General features: G+C 39.2%; 1 protein-coding gene across 6 annotated transcripts in view; it reads right to left on the bottom strand.

Moving 5' to 3' along the window:
* Nucleotides 1-17,859, bottom strand: part of OSBPL9 (oxysterol binding protein-like 9) — a 169,243-nt gene that overhangs the window by 2,999 nt on the left and 148,385 nt on the right. For all 6 annotated transcript variants that reach the window (XM_011926261.1, XM_011926262.1, XM_011926263.1 and 3 more), the window contains 8 exons: nt 14,006-14,118; nt 13,467-13,585; nt 8,884-8,969; nt 4,438-4,609; nt 3,135-3,219; nt 1,788-1,898; nt 1,463-1,526; nt 1,209-1,349 (listed from right to left, as the gene is read on the bottom strand). In XM_011926261.1, coding sequence (XP_011781651.1) covers nt 1,209-1,349; nt 1,463-1,526; nt 1,788-1,898; nt 3,135-3,219; nt 4,438-4,609; nt 8,884-8,969; nt 13,467-13,585; nt 14,006-14,118 — 891 coding nt within the window. The remainder of the gene's footprint in view (nt 1-1,208; nt 1,350-1,462; nt 1,527-1,787; nt 1,899-3,134; nt 3,220-4,437; nt 4,610-8,883; nt 8,970-13,466; nt 13,586-14,005; nt 14,119-17,859) is intronic.

The following is a 17,859-nucleotide window of genomic DNA, read 5'->3' as shown; positions in this document are numbered from 1 at the left end:
CTGAGGCAGGAGAATGGCGTAAACCCGGGAGGTGGAGCTTGCAGGGAGCCGAGATCCGGCCACTGCACTCCAGTCTGGGCAACAGAGCGAGACTCCGTCTCAAAAAAAAACAAAAACCAAAAAACAAAAAAAAAAGAATGAGGGTTTTCAACAAGACGCTTATGAACTTGAGCTCCAAAGAACAGTGGGTTTGGGCAAGAACGTCCTATTCTGGGTGCAAGGACCATAACAGACTTGGCAAATTCCCTATCCTCAACCTGTCCACAGCCTAGTGGAGACAGACATATCACCACTGAGATTCTACATGGTAAGTGGTGTGGTGAGCTTACATGGGCACTGGGGGTCAGGGAAGGCTTTGCTTAAGAATATAATGCTGCAGACCAGGCTTTCATCCTCAGGTTGAAAAGGACCTCTGTGCCAAATGGTGTGAATACTTTCCCTGAGCAAGGATCCATTCTGCAAAAGCCGTAACAGACCTCTACTTGGACACACAAGTATGGAATGTGAGAAGATAAGCAACACAGCAAAGGCCTGGTTAGGAAGGGCAAGGCATAAACAAGATTTTTAAAGAGGCCAGAAAAGGGAGAAATGAACAGGGCAGAGGGAGGAGAGTTGCTATCAATGCCTGAAACTTTCTTTCCCACTGTCCCCTTCCCCCCAGTTAAGGGTTCCAGAGGCAGAGAAAGTCATGGTGCCCTCACTGTAGACCTTCCACTGAATGGCACAGGCATCTGCATCTGACCCGAGAGTATCAAATGGAAGCAAGCCAGATGCCTGCAAAATGTGATGGTTACTGTTTTTCCCCAGCAAAGGCACAGAAAAAGGGGTAGCTGTAAGGACTTGGAGGCAGTGCTGTGGGGGTCACAAAGTCTGCTGTAAGGACCGGCTCATCGTTCAATCTGGCAAGAATAAATTAGCGATCCATAATCTGGTTTAGCTAGGCAACCTAGGAAGGCCTCTTTTGGTTCAACATTGCAAGTCAGGTTCTTAGGAAGGAAACCTATCAATGACCTTTGACTGCTCTGAATATATGTTTTAGGTCTTCTTCTGATATGGGATTTTAGCAAAAGACATGACACATAAAATGTGAAACAGGCTTACAAAGACAGAACCATTCTTTCACACTCCTAATCCAGAAGCTATAGTTCAAGACAAAAGGCAATTATTTCAGAAAAGCATAAGAGCTCTAAGGCAGAAAAAATACCTACAAAATCTCAGCAGTAATTCTGTGCTTCTTGCCCCCATAGAAGGGTTTAGTGTGGAAGATGATATTTGCACTATAGCCTGTTTTGGAACAATTAATATTGCATTCTCCTCCTAATTCCACCCAGGGCACTGTGAGGATAGACCTGCAAAATCAAAATTTTTAGGTAAGGTTGACAGTTAAGAGGAAGAGGGGGAAGGGGCATGTCTCAAGGAACAGCAGAGTCTCCTGCTGATGACAGGAAATGAGCACACTTGCCTTCCATAGCCATTGGGGAATGTGAGAATGTAATGTTCATCATAGTCTAGACATGAGACACAGCCTGTGGAGAGAAGGGACAGAGTCTCTGATGAGTAGTGCCAAGTGGCCACAAGGCTTTCTTGTCAAGTTGATGGATACTCCATTCAATTTAGGGATAACCTATCTAGCTCCCCACCCTTGCTCTCACCCCCAATACCAATGCTTAGTTGCTAACAATGACATCTAGTCTAGCCATTTTCTTTTACTAGACAACTGTCCATCACACATTAGAATGACATAAAATTCTATAACACTGTAGTCCCCCCAGTGCCAACACACTTACCCTGCCCTATGTTGTGCACCCCAATTGACATCCCAAGGAATTTTGATTTGGTCCAGATATGAGCATTGAATTGTATCTTCTTGTTAAAACACTCAGCATAAAAGGCTGAAACTGAATAGAAATTTTCAGTTAGTACATTATATACCTACAGCCACCTCTCCAAAATTACATAACCTGGGGAAATAACTGGCTTCATGGGGAAATCCTTTACCCTTCAAACAGCCTCCAATTAGGCCAGGAGGTACCTACCTGCTTTTTATACCCTTTTCCCCAAATGCAAGCATTCATTCAGAGACACAGGGTCATCCCTGAAATGATGCTGTGGCCAACCCAGGAAGCCTAAAACCAAAAGGGCTATCTGTTCTGGTCTGCAAGTATGCCCAGGCTCCAGCCCCAACCTAGGCCCATCCAGTGTTTCCAGTTTTAATACTGCACTAAACAAACAAGATGCTGAGGGTATGTACAGTTGACCCTCCATATCCATGAGTTTTGTACCCACAGATTCAGCCAACTGTGAGTCTAAAATATACAGAGGCTGCGCTCAGTGGCTAATGCCTGCAATCCCAGTACTTTGGGAGGCCAAGACGGGAGGATCACCTGAGGCCAGGAATTTGAGACCAGCCTGGGCAACATAGTGATACACTGACTCTAAAAAATAAAAATAAAAAAATTAGTTGGGTGTGGTGGCCCACGTCCATAGTCCCAGCTAATTGGGAGGCTGAGGTGGGAGGATCATTTGAGCCCAGGAGGCTGCAGCACTCCACCCTGGGGGACAGAGCAAGACCCTGTCTAGAAAAAATAATAAAATACAAAATAAAAATAATACAAATAAAAGAAACAGTGAAACAACTATTTACGTAGCATTTACATTGTATTAGGCATTACAAGTAATCTAGAGATGACTCAAGTATACAGGAGGGTGTGCATAGGTTATATGAATATAAAAGACACCATTTTATGTAAGACACTTGAGCATCCTCGGTTTTGGTATCTGCAGTATGCCAGGAATATACTGTGTAGAAACTACGTATCACTTATATAAACTGTCTCACAGTTGCTGAAGTCTCTACAGCACAAATTACTATATATACGATGACTCTGGAAGCATTAAAAGTTGGTTTCCTAAATTCCTTCTTTTTATACATACCTAATTTGTGAAGCTCAGAGTCTGGAGCTTACAAAAGGAAAAGATATGAGGAACCAATCAACTTGAGTTTCCACTTCAGGGAATAGGAAACCCACAGCTAGTCACACAACTAACAGTAACCTCAGCTATGGAGCTTTTAATGACCCTCTTTAGACAGAACAGTTGGAGAGCAGAGGTTGCAGAGGAGCTCTGTGACTTACTGGGTGGATGATGGGAAACCTGCTCAGCCACGAACGTTACACTGTTTTTGGAAACCCAGGGAACTGGTCCTTCTGAAACTAGTTCCTGCAAGCAAATATAACATAATTTTCTTTTGATGAGAAAACACAAATGACATTTCAGAGAATCTGATAATTGGGGTCTCTGCTCGCTCTACACACACCAAGCACCCTATATATATGTATTTCTATTGCAGAACTTAATTCAATATTTTAATTGCTTTGTGTCAGTCTCCCTGACTAGACTAAGACATTCTTAAAGGCAAGGATCATGTGCCTCACTCAGGGCTGACAAGAGTAGGCACTTATCAATGTCTGCCAGACGAGTAAGAACAGACCCATGCTTGTCTGTCTTCAGTATGGACTATACATAATGTGTCACTTGGAAAGGGAAACATATGGAGAACCATGTTTACCGACAGATTGTTATGTGTCAGGTGCTGTGGGCTATGGTTTTGTTTTTTTTTTCACTTCTAAAAGCCTTTTTACATGCATTTGAGTCTTCCTTGCTGGTCATTTTCTTCAACCACTAAATTTGTTGGAGCCTCAGTTCTGGGTTGCCTACTTCTGTAGCTATGCTGTCTTCCTAAATAATTTTATCCAATCCTAGAGCTTTAAAATGTCATCTAACTACACTATAATCTTTGAAAGCCCCATCTCCATCTCAGACCTCTCCCTAAACTCCACACTCTTAAATTCCAACTCTCTTCTTGACAGCTTCACAGACCTCTAAAACTTTATATTTTATATTAGATTTTGATTTTTCCCTCCCCAAATCCGATCTTTTCCTTATCAGTAAATGACACTGCCACTGCTTAAGTCCATGCACAAGGATTCATCTCTGATGTCTCCTTTCCCTTACCCCCCCAATCCATCAATCACTTCTACCTCCAAAATAAAGCCTGAATCACCATGTCTCTCTTGGAATAATGTCAAAGCCTCCACAATGGTCTTCATGCTTCTATATTTGTCCCTTCTCAACTTACTTTTCACAAAATCATTCTAATGATCTTCTCAAAACAAAAATGAGATCCTGAAAAGCCACAAAATTATATTATGGCCTACAAGACCTTGCAAGATCTGATTTCTACATTCCCATCCTCATCTCATCCTACTCTTTTCCCTCCTTCTCACTACATTCAAACTATGCTGCTCTAACAACAATTTCTTCTATGGGTGTTGACCATCTTTTGATCATTGCTTTCAACATTATCATCTGCCCCTAAATAAAATCTTGAATCAGTATACAATTAACATAATTTAAAAATGTCAATGCAGAACTCACAGTGTTCTCTTCAGTATCATTTGGTAATGTCCAATGACACTGAAAAATCTCGCCCAAAATGGGATTGTATGGCTTTTTGGCAACTGATCCTTTCCTTCCTGCATGAAAGGCTGAGAGGTACCATTTCACAACCTGAACCATTCGATCCTTGGGATCCTTCTGGTCACTAATGCTGCAATGGAGAAAGACAAAATTTAACATCCTGCTTTTTGGTAGAAGACAAGATGATGTAACAACCCCCAGCATGGTCCACCTAAGACAGACTGAGAGGACTGAGGACCTAGGACCAGGAGTTAGCTTCAAGTTTTGTTTTAAAATTGAGGTATAATATATATATATATAATTAAATGCATTGGTCTTAGCGGTTTTTTTTAACTTTTTTTTAAAAATTTCAACAGGTTTTTGGAGAACAGGTGGTGTGTTTGGTTACATGGATAACTTCTTTAGTGGTGATTTCTGAGATTTTGGTGCACCCATCACCCAAGCAGTATACACTATATCCAATGTGTAGTCTTTTATCCTTCACACCCCTTCCACCCTTCCCCTTGAAACCCCAAAGTCCACTGTATCATTCTTTTTTTTTTTTTTTTTTTTTTTTTGAGACGGAGTCTCACTCTGTCGCCCAGGCTGGAGTGCAGTGGTGTGATCTCGGCTCACTGCAACCTCTATCTCCCAAGTTCAAGCAATTCTCTGCCTCAGCTGCCTGAGTAGCTGGGATTACAGGTGCTCGCCACCAGCTTGGTTTTTCATTCCTGAGTTTCTTCACTTAGAATAATGGTTTCCAATTCTATCTAGGTTGCTGTGAATGTCACTGTTTCGTTCCTTTTTATGGCTGAGTAGCATTCCACGTATACATATGCCACATTTTCTTTATTTGCTTGTTGACTGATGGGCCTTTGGGCTAGTCCCATATTTTTGCAATTGCGAATTGTGCTGTCTTTTTCATATAATGACTTCTTTTCCTCTGAGTAGATACCCAGGAGTGGGATTGATTAATCAAATGGTGGATCTACTTTCAGTTCTTTAAGGCATCTCCATTCTGTGTTCCATAATGGTTGTACTAGTTTATGTTCCCACCAGCAGTGTAAAAGTGTTCCCTTTTCACCATATCCGCATCACATCTATTATTTTTTGACTTTTTTGAATATGGCCATTTTTGCAGGAGTAAGGTGGTATTAATAGCATTGTGGTTTTGATTTGCATTTCCCTGATACTTAGTGATGTTGAGCATTTTTTCATGTTTGTTGGCCATGTTTTTTTTTGAGATGGAGTCTTGCTCTGTCGCCCAGGCTGGAGTGCAGTGGTGCGATCTCAGCTCATTGCAAGCTCTGCCTCCCAGGTTCATGCCATTCTTCTGCCTCAGCCTCCCCAGTAGCTGGGACTGCAGGCACCCACCACCACGCCCAGCTAATTTTTTTGTATTTTTAGTAGAGACGGGGTTTCACTGTGTTAGCCAGGCTGGTCTCGCTGTCCTGACCTCGTGATCCGCCCACCTCAGCCTCCCAAAGTGCTGGGATTACAGGTGTGAGCCACCATGCCCAGTCAACCATTTGTTTTATTATCATTATCTTCTTTTGATAATTATCTATTCATGTCCTTAGCCCACTTTTTGATGGAATTTTTTTTTTTTTCTTGTTGATCCATTTGAGTTCCTTGTAGATTCTGGGTATTAGTCCTCTGCCAGATTCACAGTTTGCAAATATTTTCTCCTACTCTCTGGGTTGTCTGTTTACTCCGTTATTTCTTTTGCTGTGCAGAAACTTTTTAATTTGACTAAGTTCCATCTATTTATCTCTGTTGCATTCACTTTTGGATTATCGGTCATGAAGTCTTTGCCTAGGCCAATGTCCAGAGGAGTTTTTCCCATGTTATCTTCTAGAATTTTTATGGTTTTAGGTCTTAGATTTAAGTCTCTGATATACGTTGAGTTGATTTTTGTATAAGGTAGGTGAGTGATGTGGATCCAATTTCATTCTTCCACATGTGGCTTGCCAGTTATCCCAGCACCATTTGTTGAGAAAGGGTGTCCTTTTCCCACTTTATGTTTTTGTTTGCTTTGTCAAAGATCAATTGGCTGTATTTGGCTTTATTTCCGGGTTCTCTATTTTGTTCCATTGGTCTATGTGCCTTGGTCTTAGTGGTCTTAGCTTGAGGAGTTGACAAATGTATGTATCTTTTAATTAATCATCACTTAATAAAAAAATAGAATATTTCCATTAATCCAGAAAGTTTCCATATCTCCCTTTCCAAACAATTGCCACATCTTACTTACCCTGAGGCAAACACTGCTTCTGGTTTCTAGTATCACAGATTAAGTCCATGTAAGTGCATTGCTTAACTGTCAAATAATCGGAGATTTTCTCTGTTATCAATTACTAATTTAATTCATGGGTGTAGAATATACACCTTGTATGATTCCAATTATTTTAAATTTATTAAGACTTCCCTGTATATGTTCTACCTTGATGAACATTTCCCATGCACCTGGAAAAGACTATGTGTTACACAATTGTTAGGTAGTGTTTGGAAAGGCCAATTGGGTCAAGTTGATTTGATAATGCTGTTTAAATCTTCTATAGCCTTCCTGATTTTTTGGGAGGGGCAGGGAGGTGGTGAAGGCAGAGGCTACTTGCTTCATCAGACCCTGAGGGATGAATTTGTGGACTTGGCTATTTCTCTTTTTAGTCAATTTTTGTTGCTGCATGTATTTTGAAGCTGTGTTATTAGGTACATATATATTTAGTAGTATTATTTATTCTTGATAAATAGATGCTTTTATCATTACAAAATATTCCTATTTGTCTCTAATAATATTTCTTGTCTTAAAAGTCTCCTTTGATACTTACACAGTTACACCAGTTTTGCTATGCTTAGTGTTTTGCATAGATATCACTGTCCATCCTTTTACTTTTAACCAGTGTCTTTAAAGTTTCTCTCCTGAAAATATCATATAGATAAATCCTGCTTTTTAAATCCAGTCTGACATTAAATGGAACGTGTATTCTATTTACATTTAGTGTAACTGTTGATACAGTTGGGATTAACTCTACCATCTTGATAGGTTTTCTACATGTCCCCTTTGTTTCTTGTTCTATTATTTCTCCTTTTCTCTTTTCTTAGAATTTATGGAGTATTTATACGATTCCATTTAATCTATTGGCTTTTGAACTGTACTTTTATTTTTTTTTTAAGATAGTGTCTTGCTCTGTCACCCAAGCTGCAATGGTGTGATTATAGCTCACTGCAGCCTCAAATTCCTGGGACTGCATGACCCTCCTGTCTTAGCCTCCCAAGTAGCTGGAACTACAGGTGCACACCACCATGCCTGGCTTATTATTATTATTAAAAAAAATTTTTTTTTGTAGGGACAGGGTTGTGCTATGTTGCCAAGGCTGGTCTCAAACTCCTAGCTTCAAGCAATCCTTCTACTTTGGCCTCTCAAAGTGCTGGGATTATAGGCATGCGCCACTGTACTTGGCTTGTAAATAGTTCTGGGGGCCTCAAAATTTAAATTCTCACACATAAAAACTACCCTTAAATCTCAAATCTATACCCAATGAACAACTGGTATGTTCCATTTTTACTTACACATGTTACTAACAAATGCTTAAATTTGACTTCTTAAATTATCTGTTAAACAGTGCCACATTGATTTAAATTTCTGCCTTTTGGGAATTGGTTATTCTTTTAAATGTTCATCAAGAAAAAAATATATATATTTATCAATGTCAGCCAATGTATCCACTCAGCAAGACACTTCAGTGATATGTATCTGGCTTCAGTAAACCACAGTCTGAGACTAAGGAATGCAGAGAAGACGAACTAACAACATTCCCCATTACAAAAAAATTTCCTGCTACCAGAGAAAGGCAATGTGAACTCACCTCCTTGTAAATCAATTTCACCTTTACATTATTTCTATCTCATACATATATGCATATATAATACTGCAAACTTTATATTTAAAATTTATAAATCATCTATAATTCGGATGCTATATTGTAAGCTCGAGGGCAGGCACTGACTCTTCCTTTCTCCAACTCGTAAGAAAGTACATAGCAAACAACGGGTGCTTTAGGAAGGTTTGCTGAACTCAGAAAATTAAACTTCATTAGGATATAGTACAAATAATTTGACAGTGATTGCCAGTGCCTGGATTAAATACACTTATACCATTGGCCTTGTAAATATTGGCTACCTATTAATGGGCTCTTGAGAATTTTTTAAAGTGTTAAACTTGGTTGCCTAACAACATCACCACCATATAACTTAAGCAAACAGATAGGCATCCAGTGTAAACACATTATTTAATACCACAGAATACCCAGAAATGTTTGAAAGGTGACAAGGAATCCATCTATCCTGCAAAAAAAAAAAAAAAAAAAAGGCAGAAAGCTGCTGAGTAACATCTGTAAAAGTTGGAAACTACCATGTACAGTCAAATACCTCACAAACAGGTCCGGATGTGCAAAAAAGTCTGCATACATTTCTAAAAGAGATCTTCTTTCAAGAATAAACGTTGGAAGAACTACCTGAAAAACATACACATTTTACCCTTGAAGATCAAATTTCTCTTCAGATAAACAGATTAAAAAAACAAAACAAAACAAAACAAAACAAAACACCACCTCATTCAAATCATGGTAACATCCACCACATATTGCCCAGACATGCTCCAAAAACTTATTCTCAACCTGTCAGATTCAGAAATGACCATTAAACTGCCCAGGAGATCAAAAACAGAGAAGGGGTTTTGAATGTTCAAATGTCACTTCCTCTGTGCAACTTCCTTTTTCTCCCTAAGTATGGTAACAGCAACAAACTACTCAACAAAGTCACTCAGAGGAATCCTTTGCTGCCTCCTATCTGCTGGACATTACATATACATTATTTTATTATTTGTATATTACATACACATTATCTCATTATTTGTATATTACATACACATTATCTCACAATAGCCCAATGATGAACAAATTATTACAGTGAAGAAATATGAAGCTCAGAAGGGTGAGAAATTTTCTCATTGTCCCATTATTAATGTGGAATTCAAAACTGGATCTCAGTTTGGGGTGTGTATGCACTTTCCTTTCTACTGCTGTTGCTCTATCATCATTAGACAAGTGTATAGGAAATGTATGATGAGCACCTACAATCCAAGAATTAAGTTTTATTCACACTTGTGCTCTCACTACTATTTACACAGTAAGAAACTTTTAAATGAGCAATTAAAGGAATAAACAAAAGGAAGAAGAGAATACAGACTGGGAACCGACAAACTGGAATACGGGAAGACATGAGAAAGATGAGGATTAACCAATAAAAAAAGAGAAGAATTTCATTAGAGAATGGGAATGGAAGAAGAGTTTTTGAAATGAGTATCAGATTATCAATTACTCATTACGAAGTAGAATACCCCAGAGTGAGCAAAAATTTCTTTACATTTAGTAGTAACTACATATCCACCACATTCAAGGTCCTGTGTTAAAAGCTATGGTGGAGGCTGGGCACAGTGGCTTGTGCCTATAATCCCAGCACTTTGGGAGGCTAATGTGGGCGGATCACCTGAGGTCAGGAGTTTGAGACCAGCCTGGCCAACACAGTGAAACCCCATCTCTACTAAAAATACAAAAATTAGCTGAGTGTGGTGGCGCATGCCTGTAGTCCTAGCTACTTGGGGGATTGAGGCAGGAAAATCGCTTGAACCCAGGAGGCGGAGGTTGCTGTGAGCCAAGATTACACCACTATACTCTAGCCTCGGTGACAGAGCAAGACTCCGTCTCTAAATAAATAAATAAATAAATAAGTAGCACTCCAGCCTGGGCAACAGAGCAAGACTCCATCTCTAAATAAATAAATAAATGCAAGACAAAGGTTAAGTATGAGAGAATAACAAGAGTATTTAAACTGTAGGTGGAATGTGACAAACTCATAAAAGAAATATCCTAAGCACCTTGGAAGTTCAGTTCAAGGAAAGATCATGTTCTGTTTTGGGGACCAGAATTAGGGCAGAGCTGGGAAACAATTTATTGAGGTGGCACTAGAGAATAAAGCCTAGAGAAGAGGAAGGCTGTGATAAAAGAACAAGACATGGAGACGAGAGAGAAAAAAAAAAAAGACAAGGAAAGGCTAGGAAAAGGGGTGTGACAGGGATTAATCAGTGAACCAGTGTGGCTGGATATATAATGAAAATATAAAGTGGGCTGATGAACACAAGCTTGGAAAGGGACACTAAGACTCTAACACTTAGAATCTCTATTATCAGACTCTCAGCATTTAAATTTTAGGTAAACATTTTTCTTCCACAGAACACGTAAATTCATAATCCAAATAGGGTAAGATTAGCAGGTAAGCTTATATACTGACTTGGTACAATTTCTTACCACTTTAGATAACACAGAAATTATAAACCACCGAGTAAAAATGCTGAAGAAGAAAACGGGTAAATACCTTCAATGTATAAACAGCTTTTACAACTCAAGATGAAGATCACTACTCCAGGAGATAAATGGACAAAGGAACTGAACAGTCAAAAAACATTTTTAAAAAGTTTAATTTCACATGTAATTGAAGAAAACAAATTTTTTTTTTTTTTTTTTTTCCCCTGAGATGGAGTCTTGCTCTGCCACCCAGGCTGGAGTGCAGTGGCCAGTTCTCAGCTCACTGCAAGCTCCGCCTCCCGGGTTTACGCCATTCTCCTGCCTCAGCCTCCCGAGTAGCTGGGACTACAGGCGCCCACCTCGTCGCCTGGCTAGTTTTTTGTATTTTTTAGTAGAGACAGGGTTTCACCGTATTAGCCAGGATGGTCTCGATCTCCTGACCTCATGATCCGCCCGTCTCGGCCTCCCAAAGTGCTGGGATCACAGGCTTGAGCCACCGCGCCCGGCCAAAAACAAATATTTTTTTCTTCTACTTAGGATTTTTCTGAGAACTCTTATTTAACAGATTTTCTTCAATGTTTGTAGTGCTATACTGATACATGCTATTAAGTCAAACTGCTGTAACAGTGATGAAGAGAGCTGGGTTTAGTTGTCTTCAACCTGGGTTCAAGTGCTTGTTTAGCCTCTTCTTAGCTGTGAGGAGGCCCTGAAAAATTAACTCAGTTTCTCTAAGTACCTGAAAAGGAAGACAATTACATGTGCTGCTTATATGTTAGGATTGTTTTAAAGACTAAGTGAGGTTAAATGGGATGTGACTGTGTAGTATTTTTTAAAACTACAAAGTATTTGGAAAACAAACTCTTCAGAAAGTATCTGAAGTGAGAAAACATTCTTATAAAAGACATAAACTTAAGGCATTATTGTAATAATACTTTGGAATGCATAAAAGGAACCAAGATTTCAGAATCTGTTGGCAATCACAGCCATTTGTGCCAGTACAAATTTTGAAAATGACTTATTTTAAACACATTCAGTAAAAAATAATTATGATAATAGTCATAAAACAGCAAACTTTCAGTAGCTATGGAGTCAAATATGGATTATTTGGCAGAGAAAATTATGTGAGGCAAGAATTACAAACTTGATTGCGGCAAACACATCCGGCTGCCTCTCCACATCCATGCTTCACCCCCAGGAACTCTGATTCAGTTCAGGTTCAGCTATGGGCTGCCATGGCCCTCTCCCATGTCTCAAGGGGTGAATGTGGATTCATTTAAACCAATCATTTAACCTCCCCCTTGCCAGTAGCAGGTTTAGGCACGAGCATATGCCTGATACTGGCCAATGAGATTCAATAGGAAGCCTAACGAGCCACTTCTGGAAAAGAACGTCCTTCCTAACAACAACAACAACAACAACAACAACAACAACAACAACAACAAAAAGGCAGCAGCTGTGCAATCTAATGATTACTGAAGCAATTCTGGGGACAAACTCCTGCAAATATTCTCCTGCCTAGAACATTCCTGGTAAGTGTGCTGGGCTCCACAAATAAATGTTGTCCTTGTGTTTCTGTTCTTAGATTAGGCGTAAAAGGTTTTATTATAGACACTTATTTGAAGGTATTATGAATTAGTCTTTTTCTTAATGGCCCTCTAAATCGAAAACAAAAAGGAGTTCACTACTCACAAAGACTATAGCACTGGAGTTGATTTCGCCCTAACAAAAGTGAGAACCCTAAATTTAATCAACTCCCCAAAGCTCGGCAGAACAATAATAAATATGAAAGCTACTAAAGTTCAAGCCTTCAAGACAAAGGCGGTAGTGGAAAGATTACAGGTTTTAAAATCATGGAGCAGATTAGAATCTCAGTCTGCCACTTAATATGACTTAACATGACTCAGCCACATTATTTAACCTCTGAGTTTTAGTTTCCTGATGAAATGAAGTTAGCAATAACACCTACTCCGCGGTACTGTGGTAAGAATTAGGTGAAAGGAGGGGATTTCTGGCACAGTGGCAGGAATATACAAAGGCAACCACATATCAGTCTCCTAATTCAAGCGTGCATTCTATTGAGAGCTCCAAGTTTAAATTCAAATTCAAATCCAGACTATGGTAATTGTGCATGACTCAGTATGTGTCATTTTGCATGCCTGTAATCCCAGCTACCAAGGAGACTGAGGCAGGAGAATCGCTTGAACCTGGGAGATGGAGGTCACAAATATGTCACAATTTTACATTCACAACTTCTTCCAATCCTTACAACCCTCTGAAACAGGTTACTGTGTGTCCAATTTGTATAGAGAACCCTGAAGTCCACAGAAGAAGAAACTCACTGAAGCCCGTGCGTGGTTTGCTAATAGTAGAGGTAGGACGAAAACACAGATCCTCTGACCCTAAGATTAGAACTCTACCAAGTCTTAATCCATACAACTCATACACACTGTTCTCTATGAAATTATCCTAGCTTGACTTATTTCTTCATTTATAAAATTTTGTTTACTTATCCACATGTATATTAAATCACAAGAAAACACAAGTATAAACAAAAATTATGTCATTTTACTACATTTGCAGGCACATTCACCACACAATCACTGAGAATCCACACATACTCATACAGACTTACAGCAAATTTGGTCTTACCTTAGTAAGATCCATTCCAAGCCTAACCTGTGACAAAAGATGCATGATAACACTTTTGTGCTCCTCCACAGACCCTGCCTCCGCATCATCATCTCTGTCATCATGTGAATCGAAAAGGTCTAAAATAAAGCACATCTTATTAGAATTGTGCTAAATTGGGCCAATCTGTGCTGACGCTAGAATTACAATTTTTTTTTTTTTTTTGAGATGGAGTCTCACTCTGTTGCCCAGACTGGAGTGCAATGGCATGATCTCGGCTCACTGCAAACCTCCATCTCCCAGGTTCAAGCGATTCTCCTGCCTCAGCCTCCTTGGTAGCTGGGATTACAGGCATGCGCCACTACGCCCAGCTAATTTTTTGTATATTTTGAGTAGAGACAGGATTTCACCATGTTGGTCAGGCTGGTCTTGAACTCCAGACCTCAAGTGATTCGCCCACCTCGGTCTCCCAAAGTGCTGGGATTATAGGCGTGAGCCACTGCACCTGGCTACAAATATTTTTAAAGAAAAAAAAAGTTAAATTATCAAAGGTTACTCACCAGCATCACTTGTTCCATTGGACATGGAAGAATTAAGTGATTCTGTGGTATCTGGGCGTTTCAGACTATTTCCCGAGCTGCTGTGTGTCAGGACAGAGGCAGATCCAGAAGAACTAAAAAAACATTAATCACCTTATTTAAGCTAAAGAAAGCAATTTAGAATCATAGTAAGCTAGACTCTTACAGTTAACTGGTTACATGCATGCATATATACGCTTTCGAATTCTCTTGATGACAAGGTCTCTTGTCTTATCCTCTATGCACAGGACATGCTCAACAAAGCCATGTTGATAGTCAAGACCCAGAGGTCATCAAAAATTAGTGAGATCTTTGCCTCTGCATTTAAGTTTAAAACTACAGTTCATTTTCTGATTTTGTTACTGGATATAAATCTAAATGTGTCACAATTCTTGGCAACAATTCCAGAAACTCAAAAATGGCAAGTCTCAGAAACATGTCTTGTCTTTATGTTTGAGATCCTTTGATAGAGGCCCACATTGGTATTAACATTCTTCCTAATCATTAAAAAATTGTACTTGAAATTATAAAATAAAAAAGCATCTTATTTATGCAAGTAAACTTATGCTAACTGGCTTTTATAAGCCAGTTAACAGGTCTAAAGAAAGACTGTTCTATTATTAATAGATTATCATACCTGTGATCATATTTTACCCACGGAAGTAAGAGAGAGAGAGAGTGTGTGTGTGTGTGTGTTTGTGTGTGTGTGTGCGCGCGCGCATATTTATTTTTCTTAAGAGATAAGGTCTCCCTATGTTGCCCAGGATGGACGTGAACTCCTGGCCTCAAGTGATCCTCCCACCTCAGCCACCCAAATCACTGGGTTTACAGGTGTGAGCCACCACACCCAGTTGGTATTTGTATATAAATAAAGGAAAAATCAAAAAGGCACATAATTTACTTATTAAATGTAAAAATTGAAGTCAAATTTCTCACACTGTAGATATTTATAAAACAGTACACATGTAACAGTCGTATCACAACTCTACAGGTGTGAAAGCATATTATGTATTCTAATCTAATCATAGTTTGCCCTTGTTACCTTTTTTTTTTAAATTAATTAACTTTATTTTTAGAGCAGTTTTAGGTTCACGGCAAAACTGAACAGAAAGTACAGACAGCAGCATATACTCCCTGTCCCTACACATGCAAACCTCCCTCACGATCAACATCCCATACCAGAGAGGTATATTTCTTACAACCAATGAGCCTACATTGACACATCATTATCACTCAAAGTCTACAGTTTATATTAGGGTTCACTCTTGGAGTTGCCTGTTCTGTGGGTTTTGATAAATATATGACAACATGCATCCACCATTGTATCATACAGAATAGTTTCACTGCTCTAAAAATCCTCTGGGCTCTGCCTGTATTAGAACACTAGAATATGAGGATATTCTAAAATTAGAATATATTATGTATTCTAGTTTGTCCTGGTTACTTACCTATTTTTCAAAATTCCTTGAGTAACTAAGTATTACTTCTTTGATAATTTAGTAGTATAGATCACAAGGTACTATAACTAATGTCCGCCTCACCAGTTTTGAGAGGCAATGGAAAATATGTCTAAAAGATGTAGGTAAGAGAAATCAAATGATCATTAAATGACAGAACTGGGGTCAAGCATGGTGGCTCACGCCTGTAATTTCAACACTTTGGGAAGCCAAGGTGGGAGGATCACTTGAGCCCAGGAGTTTGAGTCTAGTCTGATTAACATGGTGAGACCCTATCTCTACAAAAAATAAAAAATTAGGCTGGGTGTGGTGGCTCAGGCTTGTAATCCCAGCACTTTGAAAAGCCAAGGTGGGCAGATCACTTGAGGTGAGGAGTTCAAGACCAGCCTCATTAACATGGTGAAGCCCCATCTCTACTAAAAATACAAAAAATTAGCCAAGCATGGTGGCATGCATATGTAGTCCCAGCTACTTGGGAGACTGAGAAATGAGAATCGTTTGAACCTGGGAGGTGGAGGTTGCAATGAGCTGAGATCACACCTCTGCACTTCAGCTCCAGCTTGGGCGACAGAGTGAGATTCTGTCTCAAAAAAAAAAAAAAAAAAAATTAGCTGGGCATGGTGGTGTGTGCCTGTGGTTCCAGCTACTGGGGAGTCTGATGGGGGAGGATCACTTGAACCCATGAGGTTGAGGCTATAGTGAGCTGTGTTTGTGCCAATGCACTCTAGCCTGAGTGATAGAGTGAGACCCTCTGTCTCAAAAAAAAAAAAAAAAAAGCATGAAAGTTATCTTTAAAATGCTTTGTGCCTCTGTGATGTATCTCAAAATAGAGTCAATCTTTTAAATCAATTGACCTAAAAACCCCAGATGCTATAATATATGAATCTTATTTTAGATGCAATTCCAAAGGTCCTATTTATGCTGTGTTTTTTCTCCTTACCCATGGTTAGAAACCATGTCTGGGCCAAGTGAAATACTCAATAAGACTGTAAATGGAAAAAAAATGGGATAAATTTTTAGCTATTTCATAATTTACCTTGTTCAGAACAAATGATATAAAGAAAACAGTTAAAAACAACATCTATGTATATAGGAAAGTTTTATCTGCAATGAGCTAATTGTCTAGAATTTATGCATAAAATCATAAAGTATGCAAAAACAATTTAAAGCTATGAATTATAATATCAATTTATTGAATACCTTGTATGTGCCATACACAGTGTGTCTATATCTACATTATGACCCTAAAATAAACACAATGACGCTCATAATACACAGATGCTCAGAGGTTCAATGACAGGCCTGAAGTCATACAGCTGGTGAGTAGTGGAGTCATTTCAAACACTTCTGGCTCCAAAGTACATGTTCTTTCCAACATGTACTTTTATCTAATTTATAAACGCGTAAGCTACACTGCTCAGTGACACAGTTACACAGAAGCTATCCCTAGCATAGGTCTTTAGAAAAAGAACAGTGAAAGGACTTAAGCTTTCAATTTCTCTTCCTTCAGAAAGAAAAAAGCAAACAAAAAATAGTAAAAAGAAATTTGACCTGAGTTAGAAAATTAGCAGTAGCAGCTGATGACCAGCAGGTGTCACAAGCTCAAAAACCTACAGACGCCAGGCAGAGAATATGTGCAAAGGACCAAGACATAAGATAATACGGAACTGGGGAGCCAGCATACCCAACCGGAAAGGATCTAAAGCCTTGTTAAAACAAAACAAAAAGCAAGTCAACAGAACAGTGTGCTGCCCAAATAAAACATCTTCAGCCTTTACTGGTTTGGGCTTCTACATTAGGGTATACAAACAAGGAAGAACAAAATTGAGGAAGAAAAGGAACACAGAGTGGGTTAGTTGGACATAAAAACTTAACGCTGGACCCGTTCAAAGAGATGTTAATGAATTGTGTGTTTATTATGGGACAGGGTACTGGGAAAGCATAGAAGGAACCTTAACAGCAGGAATAGAAGCAGCCCATGAGCCTGTGCATGACTTTGTAGACCTGCCTATTACAGGTACAACAAGTGTTTTAAATGTTTTGATTTCATAGAAATTTTGGGAGAATCCCTTATACCGGAGCCAGAGTATCTATCAGTGATGTTACCAAGAGCTAACCACATATTATCAAGTTTTTACTGAATATAGTCAAATGCTTTTAAAGGATGGATAGATGAGTGATTTACTAGCAAGTGATAGTCAATTGAACTTTGTTTTGAACAACAGCTAATGTATTGTCTCTAGGCTGGGCACAGGGGCTCATGCCTGTGATCCCAGCACTTTGGGAGGCCGAGGCGGGCAGACAGCCTGAGGTCAGGAGTTCAAGACCAGCCTGGCCAACATGGCAAAACCCCGTCTCTACTGAAAGTATAAAAATTAG

The sequence above is a fragment of the Colobus angolensis genome, unplaced genomic scaffold (assembly GCF_000951035.1).
Source record: "Colobus angolensis palliatus isolate OR3802 unplaced genomic scaffold, Cang.pa_1.0 Scaffold68, whole genome shotgun sequence".
NCBI classification, from domain to species: domain Eukaryota; kingdom Metazoa; phylum Chordata; class Mammalia; order Primates; family Cercopithecidae; genus Colobus; species Colobus angolensis.
Note: the sequence above shows the minus strand (reverse complement) of the source record. Positions and strands in the feature narration are given on the sequence as shown.